Source organism: Pygoscelis adeliae, unplaced genomic scaffold (assembly GCF_000699105.1).
Source record: "Pygoscelis adeliae isolate BGI_AS28 unplaced genomic scaffold, ASM69910v1 Scaffold52, whole genome shotgun sequence".
Classification (NCBI taxonomy): domain Eukaryota; kingdom Metazoa; phylum Chordata; class Aves; order Sphenisciformes; family Spheniscidae; genus Pygoscelis; species Pygoscelis adeliae.
In genome coordinates, this window is record NW_008824285.1 from 279356 (window position 1) to 290435 (window position 11080).

Below are 11080 nucleotides of genomic sequence, written 5' to 3' on the forward strand. Positions count from 1 at the left end.
CGCCTCAGGGAGGCCCTTGGTTTGTTGGCCGCCGTGGGCTGGGTGAGGATGCTGAGAAGTCACTACAGCAGGCAGAAGCGCCTGGGTCAAGTGCGCACAAACATGCCGCTCTCACAAGTTGTTTTATGGCGCAGTGCTGCCTGGCACGGCCCAAGGGTGCACACACAATGCAGCAGCAATTGGCTGGTAGACACATTCCTGCGCGCTTAACAGCAGACGCCTGTGGCCCTGGGCTCCACCTCCCAAAGACCGCAGTCCTCGCGCCTGGTGCTCTGTGTTACGGCAGGGAGAAGTCGGCAATCTCCTTCGCTCGACAAGGCTGCTATAGCTCTCTCCACGCTACGTGTTTAAGGCTTTTATTCCTCAAGGTCACAAGCTGCGAGTTTCCTCACTATGGCAGGAGCAGAGTCAGGCCCTCGATGTCAGTTCCTAGCCCAGACAGCTAGTCTGCTTCGGTGCTAGAGGAGCTAGTGTGATAACTTACAAGGTGGAGGGTTAAAAGTACATGTTGCCACAGGGAGTCACCGTGCAAGTGCTGTGTGTGCTTGAGTGGAAGTGTTTTCCCTTGATATTTTTTCCCCCGCCCCTACCCAAAATGGAGGAAAATGATCCTTATCTCCAGGTAGCAGCAAGTACTTGGGAAGCAGCATGCGGGGGACACAGCAGCAGAGGAGAGAGGAAGGCAGAGAAGAAATCTGGACTTTCCTGGTGAGTACTCGGTTGAATTGGATCTAAGAAAGCAAAAGGAGAACATAAGAATAGCTGCGCTAGGGCGGACCAAAATCCACCCATCCCCAGCAATTACCAGCGTTAGGCTTTGAGGGCAAGAAAACATAAGGATGCGCCTTACCCCTAGTCTACCCTCGGCCAGCAATTCGCAGCAGAGGGTGGAAGCACCCCTGCGAGAACCGCGGGGTCCACACTCCGGTTCGCTACCTGTCTACAAGAAATGTTTAGCCTGGGAGGCTTGGGAGTACGAGCACACAGCTGGTCGTTCCCTTGGTGGACTGAACTGATCGTAGCTGTGCACAGTTGCTGCTACCCTTATCGTCAGCAGCAGCAGTTTATTAGCTCTCCTCGTGTCTGATAGTGCTTATGTGCAGGGTAAGAGGAAAGAAGCCAAACATGCTGACAGGCCAAAGAAAAAACCTGACACAAACTCCTGCCTTAGGCACAGCGCTGTAAATAAGGAATATTATTCCCTCAGAGGGACCGATGTCCTCTGAGCTGTCCTAGGAAATGCGGAAGGAAGGTGTAGGCAAGATGACTTACCTCAAGTGGCCAGAACAGCACGGGTTGGTCATTGGCTTCCTGGCAAAGGCTGATCCAGTGTAATACCTTGTGTCTGGTAGATCTCCTTCAGAACCAGCAGAACGGTGTCTTCTGACTCCCTGGAGGAGGAGGACATGGGAATTAGAGGGGGACACTTCCCCACTCTGTCAGGACATCCGTGATGGTTATGGGATAGATGCAGTGCTCAGCAAATGCAGGCAGCACTAGACAAGGAGAACTACAATGGTCTCCTTCCTCTGTCCCTACCCTCCTGCTGTGCCTGCATTATAGGCAGGAGCATATCTTGTTTACTCAGTTAAGGCTTTTCTTATTACGTTGGCTTTAAAAATGATAGCGCTCTGCTTACATCAGACAGGAATTTGAAGCTTTGACAGTTATGCAGAAGCTTACCAATAGCAGAGATGCCCTTGTAGCGCAAATAAATACTCATTAAAGCTCTCTATTGGCTTCTCCTGCAGCACGTAGTCTATGCGATTCCCTCCGTTCAGCCTCCCCACATTAACGAGGGAGGCCTCTTCCTTCACTGCTGTGGGGGTCTCTTCTGGCTTTGTGTCTGAAGGAATGAAGAAGAGCAATGTGGTTCAGCCAAGGGGCACCAGCAGCCATGAAAGTACAACAGCATCACCGTGTCCTCCCTTCGCCCCACCGTGGGCTCTTGCAGAGGAGAGGCAGCTTAAGTGCTCGGTCCTTCCCCCCAGGGCTCTCTCTTGGGAAACAGTATTGCAAGAGACAGCTAGAGAAGGGTGACAGGCTTGGCAGGCTTACAAAGTGATGTGGTGTGCCGAGACCCCCAGGAGGCCGTTACTGACCAGGCAGGTTGCCTCTTCTCCCCCTTCATCAGGTAATAACAGGGGAAGGCCACAGCATTTGGAGAGCCAAGGGCATCCACAGCTCAAAGGCAATCCCTTTGCTGAGCACAGAAAAGGGCAGCAGTGCCTGGGTTTGATGCCAGGTTGGACACCTCGCTGGCGTGGCTGCAGGGAGCCCGAGCACGCTACTCAGTGGGCAGGTCGCAGTGCTGCATCCCCGGCTCCCCACCGCCCTGCATGCACCACCGACCTGGCTGCTTCTCCACGCCAGCCTCTGCCTCCGCTTCAGCGTCGGTACTCGCCGCCTCCACGGCTGGCAGGGGGGCTCGAGTGAAGGACTGCCAGGCTACCCGCAGGGACCCCAGCAAGTTGTTTTTCAGGTCCACGCTCATGCGAGTCAGCCCTTCTTTCAGCTCTGAAAGGCAGGAGGGGGTCGGTGTCGGGCTGGGGGCTGCAGCAGCTGCACAGGGCAGGGGGAGAGGGGCTGCCCTTTACCTTACCTAGGTGCATTCTCTTCCTGCCTTTGTGGTGAGGCAGCAGCATGGGCTCAAACTCCAGATCGGGGACGATCATGGGCTCAATCCTGTACGCCACTGGGTCAAACTGTACAGAGGAGGGAGACAGTGAGCCAGGGCTCATGCTCCACGCGTCTCACGCAGGAAGGCTCTGGTTCTTATACCTACAGGGTGGAAGATGTTGAAGAAGCCTTTGCAGGTGGGCAGGCTGTAGTTCGGGTTGATCCGCTTCACTCCTCGCACCGTGAGAAACATCCCGATGGGAGACCCAAAAGCGAAGAAGATGGTGGGCTTGTAGTTTAGCTGAGGATAATTTGCCGACACCTAGGAGAGAGGGAGATTCTGTTTTGTTTCATGAGACAAACTCCATGCTGGTGTTATAAGCACCTCGTTGCAATTAGAGCACGGTGCCGAGCTCGGTAGTTACCTGTCCTAAGCCAACATCCCGGTATTGGCAATTCCTGCCATCATCTGTGCTGACCGGGTCATGCTGAAGTGGGGACCCAGGCTCCGCTCTGCACTCCCCGCTGTGCCCGGGAGCTGCTGCGCTCTGGTCCTGCAGCAACACAACCGGGAAAACCTGCTAGCAAAGCTCCGGCAGCGAGCCCACACCACGGCCTGTCCTACCCTCCCCTGAGCAAGTACAGGAGGCAGCGAACTGCCCAGCATCCCATATCCTCCAGAACCAGGGCAGTCTTGGCAGCACCGTCCTTCCCCAGCCGACCACCTCTCTAGCTGGCATCACTAACTTCAGTCTCTACCACCGTTAACAAGTCCTCCTGCTCTGTGATCACCCTTACAGGCCATGGGATAAAGTGACCCTGCAGTAGGGTAACACCTGTAACACCAGCGTAACATGCAGGAGCAGCAAGCAGCTCTGTCGTCACGGCCAAACACGAGCCCGTGAGAGCCGCCTGAGCAAGGGTGGCCAGGAACGAGGAGGTCAGGGTGCTCAGGGACTGAGTCCTCGCATTCCAGCTAGCAGGGTGATCCTAAGTGGTGAAGGCTGGTCCTTGTCTTGAGAGCGATGGGATGTGACCTGGATGAACACAAGCCATGCAGAAGACAAACCTGCATCTCCGTCTTGGAGCTGATGTAATGAAGTATCTTCATTCTTGGTCCTAAGGGAATTCCCATTTCCTTAAGGTTTTTCTCTGTGCACAAGAACTGGAAAATAAGCAACGCAGGTATTAGTACAGGAGCAGAGAGGTGTGTGCGGGGAGGTATTTCTGCTCTCTGTAATTCTGTTCCTGCTGCACTCCTCAGAGACATTCCATGTGCGAGTGACTCAGTACCAGCAAGAAGTGCACAGGGCGGGAGGACTGGGAAGAAAAGCAAAGAAGAAACACAAGAGGCAGCAAAACAGGAGAGCTCCTTACCAGTGCTTGCCTGTCCATTTTCTCCTTCTCAAAAACATCACAATATTCGGACAGCTCCAGCTTCTTCAGGATTTCTTTTACTTCCTCAATACCCCTGTTGCTTGAGGTTGTCCTGGACCCCTGTGAAGAGAGCCATCAGGGATCATGCTTTTTGCTCACTTATTTTCTCCTGTGCATTTTGGAGACTCTCCCCCTTCCCCAGGCAGCCGCAGAAGCAGGAGGTTGGTGTGACGCTGCACCGGCACGGCTACCCGTGCAAGTGCTGAGGAGTACCCCACGGGTCCAGACGCCGCCGGGCAGCGCGTACCTCTTCACTGTGCTCGTCCTCTTCGGGAGCAGCCTTCTGGTTCGTCAGGAGGTCAAACAGAATGAGCGACCCTAGAAACCAGGTGCAGGCAGACAGAGCATCAGCATCTCATCGGGGAAAAGCCCCGAGCCATCTCCTTTCTGGGATGAAAGTCTGGTACCCTCCCTGCTCCCACGGTACTGTGACACTCACGGGACCTGCGGGTGAAACCCCTTACCCAAGCTGTGCCCCGCAATGGAGACCCCCCCTTTGAAGAGCGGGTTCCTCTGCAGGAAGAGCTGGTACAGGCGGTTCATTTCGGACGCCACCGTGTCCACGATGGTCTGGCAATAGGTGGAGCTGTTGTAAAAGAAAACGTCTAGGATGGTGTCATTGATGAAGTGACGAAGGCGATTGATGCTCGGCAAAGTGATTCGCTCCAGGTCACTATGGGGGGAAAAGAGGAGAGAGGGAACTGCAGTTAGAGGTGCCAGTGAACCCCACCACGTTTCTAAGGCAAAATATAAGTTCAGAGAAGGATTGCCACTGTCTCAAAGGACGTGTGTTGTTATCCAGACCCTCAGCTCATGCTGAGACCGAAGGTAGAGCATGGCCTGTGCTCTTATGTTCCAGGCAGGAGAAAGGAGCGTGGTCTTTCTTCCCCAGGAGCCTAACCTGCTCTCTCCCCTTCCTAGGGCACTGCAGAGCAGTGCTTGAGTGCAGAAACTGGGTACTCGGTTTCCAGAGGCCTTTAGCAAGGTGTGGATGTCCACGGTCCCTCCTGATATTAGCCAGGGAAAGGCAGAAGCCTTTCCTCTCCAGCTGGATGCTGATCAGAGCAGGCACCTGCTGTGCTCTGCAAAACAGGGCTGCGAAAAGACAGTGGGGACGGGGTCTGGCACGGAGGTGCTCTACGGGACCTCGTCTATCCTGCTTACCCCTACATGCTCACAGCCCTAAACACTCACAGCTCTCCCTCTGCCTGCAGTGGCCACCAGAAAAAACAGAGTTTACGCAGGAGGGGGCTGTCTGCACGCTTTGCCATTCCCACAGAAACTGGCACCGGAGGAGATGGCTGGCTGGGACACTTACACGTCCACGCCGGTGGAGTGGAGGGAGCTGTGCCAGTTCACAGGTAGGAACTCCACCCGGCCGATCTGCTGCTGCTCCTGGGCTTTCTTGAAGTGCGCTTGCAGCATGCTCAGGGAAACGTTCCTGAAGTCATTCACTGGAAAAGAGCATGAACATGAACTCTTACCGAGATCCACCTGGCTACAGGGCAAGCCTGCTGCACCAACAACACTTAATAAGATAAAAGAAAAGATCATTACCGGGGAAATCCCACCAGGGTCTTTAATCTGCTGCTGCTACCCTAAGACCTTGAATCTTTAACTACAAGATCAGGGGAAGGCTCCATGTCCTTACGTGTGTTTACTGGATTTCGCTGTCCTAAGCCTCCTTTCCACGTGGGCAGGGCTTTAACACAGCAGTCAGGATAAGAAAGGTACGTTTAGGAATTTAAAAAAAATAAATCTGTTGCGAAGATGCATGTGTTAGAAAGGGAATCCTAAGGGAAGAGATGAAGTTGAAATTACTCAGTTCTCGGGGAGAAAGGCTGATTTCCTTCATTTCAAATGGTCAGCAGCCTTGAAAATAGTTTCATCAGATGTACATATAGAAGAATAGACTGCATTAAAGCAAAGGTATATTTTATAGGAACTAAAGGCAGTCTGCTGTCAAAAATCTCAGCTCCCTTGATTTCTATGAGTTAAATCATGTCAGGCTTCCAGGCAGTTTCAGTGATCACCTCTCCTACAGAACTGAAGCGCTCTGAGCAAATAATAATTAACAGGTCAGACCAGAGTTACTTGGTTTAGGACCCTGTCTCAAATAATTGATCAACAGTGGATGCTTAGAGGAGTGTGTAAGACAGCGATACTTCTTGCACGCTCTCCTAACCTCCAGGCATTTGCAGCTTGGGGATTTCCTGAGCCAGAAGCAGCATTCCTGGTTTTGGTCCAAAATCACCCCAGAGGCTGCTGGATGGGGTGTTGCCTGTTAGACTTCACCCAGTGAGATTAACCTGTAGCAATAGACTGAACAGGTTACTAATTAGTTTAGCAGGTTTAGACAGTTACTTGGAAAATCTGTATCCGATTTGGGAGACTCACTACTTTGAGCAGCAGCAGAACACAGTGATGAAAAGTGGTTGCCCAAACCTTTCCAGATGGTAGGATTTAATGGGTTAGTGAGCGTTGCATTCACGCTCCCCACTGCAGTCAGCAGATTTGACCGTGCGCTTGCCAGCGTGAGTGTCGGGATGGATTGAATGCACTCTGACGGTGTTTCACATTGTCCATGCAGATGAGGGTTTACTGGCTCTGCTAAAAGCAGCGTATGGGAAGAGCACGCCGGCCGGGCTCCACACCTACCGCACTGGATGATGCTCCTGAACCGAATGTCGCACGCTGGGCCGATCCCGTGCACCACGAAAACCAGGTGATCAATTTGCAGCGGCTCTCCTGAGGAGGAAAGAAGAGTTCAGAGCACAGGCCCTGCGGGAGACATCACTTAACGGGGAACTGACCCGCTGAAACCACATGCTCTGCAGGAGAGTGGAGCCTCCCATACTCACCTCAGCCAGGTAAAAAGACCTTGAGTTAGTGCCTGGATTTTATGCCTAAAGGGTAGTGGGATTTCTCACGTTTCTGAACTGTTTGTCCTACTAAATTCAGCTGCCCACCCTGGGATGGATCCGGATTGACAGGACAGTAGAGAAGGGCGAGGCGGCTCGTCCCCCCTTCTGTCACCATTCTCACTTCAGCGGGAGTGGATGGTCCTCGCAGTTCACACCCACCCGGCCGTGGGGCACGTTCAGCACAGGAGAGGCAGGGCCAGGAGGACTCGCTCCAGCTGCCCTGTGCCCAGCCTGCTCTGCTGAGCCACCCGGCCCCGGCGTAGCTGCATCTCTCAGGTAGGCACCAGGTGGAGTTATGTCTTGTTCTCTACTTCCCACACACTTTAGTTTGCATACGTACTTTCCTGAAGGCATGCACGCATGGCAAATGAAGGGGTTAGATGGGAGTAACTGCCTGTCCTCACCACGGGGACAAGTCCTGAGGCCTGACTGGGAGCTCAGGGACAGCTGGGAGGGGGCAGAGCTGACACACAGCTTCAGAGACGGGGAGAGCACGTGCGCCAGAAAGTCACCTGCATGTAGGTAAGTGATAAACCCCTGCGTCCTACCTCGGAAAGAAACTCCTCCTTTACGAACGTACACGCCAAGACCTCAGGGGTGATTTCAGGTACTACAGTGCTTTCAACAGCTCTGGTCTCAGTGCAGGAGCTGGAAGTGCACCGCCTTTTCCCCATGTGTCTGCCTCCTCTGTGCATTTGTTTACACTGCAGGCTCTGCTGCTAGGAAGGTTTCTGAAAACCATCCAGTTCCTTTTGGCACAAAATTTTTAGATGTGCCCTTCATTTAAAGGATCGTGGAAGCTTCTGTCAGTCTTTTAGAGAAAGCAGGTCGGAAAACAGACCCTACAGCTTTGGATGGGTGGAAGGGAGGGAGAAGCGAGCTCACCATTGGGGATCTCGGCAGCGATGTTTTCTACTCCTCTCTTCACAGTCCGAGGTCGACCTTGTTCCGTAGGAGTTGAGCCCCAGTCATCGGAGGTGGCAACCGGATGGTAGTGCACCATCAGCTTGTAAACAAGAAGAGCCTGTCATTAAGCTGCACCGCATACCACGGTTAAGCAGAGGAGAAATTTTGCTGCAACAGCTGGTAGGTGATACGCGGTGGTACCAGACCGCAATGTTTAACAGCGCTGGTACGAGCCCTTTGCACAAAGAGCATGAAAGGTGTGTTGAAAAGAAACGTTAAGGTGTGGAGCAGACTCTCTGCTGGCATTGCCCTCTACTCTGGCGCAGGTAGGCGAGGGGAATGCCGTTTGGACGGAATTGATTTCTCAGCAGACGTGGTTAAAAGAAACAGCATAAAGCCAGAGCATAAAGACGGGCCCTCGAGAGAACTGAAGGGATGTCCTTCCCGGTCAATACACCAGGCCCTCCTCACCTTTGGGTTGTGCAAGATAATGATTTCCCTGCTAGGGGACTCCAGTTTCTTCTTCCACTCATCCAGGGTCACAGCAATCATGTAAGCTTCCTGAGGAGAGGAACACCCTCTGTCAGTCAGCTGAAGGTATTCCATGAATATTCAACCACTTGGGACATTCCCCACCCATTTTACGGTATCTCTTATCAACACACTTTGCGAAAGAGGCAGAGAAATCAGCCAGGTCAAGCTGGAGGAGCAACAGGGTCATCTGAGTATCACCTGCTAGAGAGTTTCCAAGAAGCCCCCACTTTAATAACAGCAGCAGACTTCCCCATCAATTTAGAATGGTATTTTTTCATACTTCAGAATACAGATTATTGTAAAGTTGTCTATTTTTATACATAAATCTATATATCTCTACATATATATCTTTCCAAAGAAAAGTCTCCAGCCACTAACAGTACAGACCACTGAAGTCTCTAACACTACATAGCGTTCAGTGGGTCCCTGTAACGATGATTTCTCTTTCTTGCATTCACACCTCCCTCGGCTTTGGTGAAACTATGAGCATAGTGAGGATGACTCTCACAAGGAGAGTCAATCTGAAGTTAGAGCAGACAGGGTCAGGAAAAAACAGACCAAAGCTGCTGGAGCGAGGCTGCAAGCAAGGCCAGAGCTGCAAGGCATGCCGAGACCACCCGGGCACTTAAACGTGTAGCAGAAGGGTGCAGGAGGAAGGGGAGGCCGCCCAGCTACAGCAGGCTGGGAGGGAGACAGTGGCAGTGCTTACAGTTATGTTAATCAGCTGCGAAGACGCCACACCAAAGCCTCTTTCGAATTCATGTCTTCAGGCACAGCTGTGGTGCCAGTTGCCCCGTACGGAGTTTGGGACATCGGGGCCAGTATTTGACAATGAGAAGCCAAGATGCTTCTCGGCAAGATGGATACTACCAGGAAAGGCGTGTTTACCTCCAGTTCTTTGCTGAAGGTCTCCGAGTAGGGGATATACTTATTGTCCTTGTCTCCCTTGTAAAACCAGGTGCAGCGACGTACTTCAGATACCTCCTCCTCCCAGTACACTGCGACACGCTGCCTCTTCTTCAGATGCACATCATACCTACCCCCCGATGTTGGGACAACCAGATCTTCTTTGTCTCTCCCTGCAGGAACCAAGGCCTGAAATTAATCGCGAGAAGACCAGAAAGGCATGCTATGAGAAAGCTGTATACCACGCCAGAACAAAGGGATGAGACTGGAGCATCTGTGGGCAGCACACATGAGCATGTATGAGCAACGGCAGTAGACACCAATGTTCTCCGTACCCAAGCACAGAGAACAGCGTCAGCGGGCATCCTAGGAGAGATGCCCCAAGTCAAACTTCCCCCAAAGGCAGAAGGTAAGATGAAGGCATTAAGCTACAACTTATCTTCCTCTCTAGTTCACGCACAGGCTTACATGGACTCTTCCTGCCTCACTTAGATGGCAAAATGTGAATTTGTGGCCCTGGGAAGTGCATTGCTTAACGGTGGAGGTGCGGGTCTCCGGGTCTCTAAGCCATTCCCCTCTGAAGCGGAGAACTCTGCATAGATCCCAATACGGACTTCAAATTCTGTTCGTTCTGCTGCCTTTTTGGGTCTGCCCGCTGGCCAGGCTGCCGGCAGCGGGCCCCGTGCCAGGCGGTGCTCGGCTCGCGTGCGGCACACGAGGAGGCCTCTAATCCGAAGCTTCCTGGGAGAGGGAGGACGGGAGCAACCCTGGGGCAATCGGTGCTCTGCCCGCGGCCGCCGGCAGCAGCGGTGCTTTAACCGCAGTCCTGGCAGCGGGTTGCACGGGCGGGCGATACTCGGCAGCACGAGGGCCTCATCGCAAGTGGTGCCGCTCAGAGCAGGCCCCCGCCGCTTGGGCAGCACCCTCCGGGAGCAGGCAGGCAGGCAGAGCACCGCGCGTCCGCACGGGAGAAATCTCCCCAGTGGAATTTCTGCCATCCTCCTAGCACTCCCCCATCCACGCCAGAAGGGTGCTTTGCAGTATGATTATATGTAATTTAGAGAATTTATCAAATGAATGAGGTCAGACCATTCAATGCACCCAAACAGCTTAGCTGTTCATGCGTTTACAGCTCTAGGAGTAGGCACATTGCCAAAAAGAGTCCCAATTTAAAATTCCCAAGGGAAAATTTTGCATCCCATGTGGAAGCCATGGATGTGTTCAGGGAACTTCCCTCTGACACCCGGACAGTGTTTTCCTTGAGCACGCACCTGATGCTCTCCCATTGACCTTACCAGGCCAGTTCCGTACAGCGATTTTGAGAGCAGGGACTACGTATTTAAAACCAAAGGGCAATTTAAAAATAGAAATGAGAGGAGCTGAAGGCGAGCGGTGCCGTGAAATCCCCCAACCCGTGGAGGTGGATGGAGTTTTATCTGCGGTTCCTGACGGGGCAGCCCCTGCCCAAGCACGTTTTCACCCTACCTGAGCCGTGAGCCTCTTCCAGCCTCTCCGAGTCCTGCGTGCTGAAAGGGATCCATCGCTCCCTGGAGTCCGTGACCTTGCAGTAAAACCAGTGGGGAACAACCGCTTCGTATCTGTTCGCCGCCTCCAGCTCCGCCGGCTCCGAGGCGGCGGCGGGCAGGGGGGGCTGCGCCTGTTGCTGCTCCTGAGCGGACATGGTGCTCCTGCACAGACGGCGGGAGACGCGAGTGGGTGGCTTCGAAGGGCCTCAAAAACGTTTATTCCGCCTC

General features: G+C 53.2%; 1 protein-coding gene across 1 annotated transcript; it reads right to left on the minus strand.

The window, feature by feature from the left end:
• Nucleotides 1–209: 209 nt before the first annotated feature.
• Nucleotides 210–11007, minus strand: DDHD2 (DDHD domain containing 2). The gene is made up of 17 exons (XM_009318615.1): nt 10812–11007; nt 9309–9499; nt 8358–8447; nt 7866–7986; nt 6715–6804; nt 5375–5510; nt 4521–4729; nt 4304–4374; nt 3997–4116; nt 3689–3784; nt 3045–3173; nt 2786–2941; nt 2603–2705; nt 2353–2517; nt 1684–1846; nt 1273–1391; nt 210–731 (listed from the first exon to the last, which is right to left on the minus strand). The coding sequence occupies exons 1-16, from the start codon at nt 11005–11007 to the stop codon at nt 1301–1303; spliced, it is 2127 nt and encodes a 708-aa protein (XP_009316890.1). The 3' UTR covers nt 210–731; nt 1273–1300.
• Between the last annotated feature and the right edge of the window lie 73 nt (nt 11008–11080).

What these genes read in the sequence shown, in the direction of transcription:
- DDHD2 (XM_009318615.1), bottom strand. Translation starts at nt 11,007, where the DNA reads ATGTCCGCTCAGGAGCAGCAACAGGCGCAGCCCCCCCTGCCCGCCGCC. An exon ending in TTATCTTGCACAACCCAAAG is followed by an intron (nt 7,987 to 8,357) that starts GTGAGGAGGGCC and finishes CTTGTTTACAAG; the next exon opens with CTGATGGTGCACTACCATCC. An exon ending in AAATGGACAGGCAAGCACTG is followed by an intron (nt 3,785 to 3,996) that starts GTAAGGAGCTCT and finishes CTTATTTTCCAG; the next exon opens with TTCTTGTGCACAGAGAAAAA.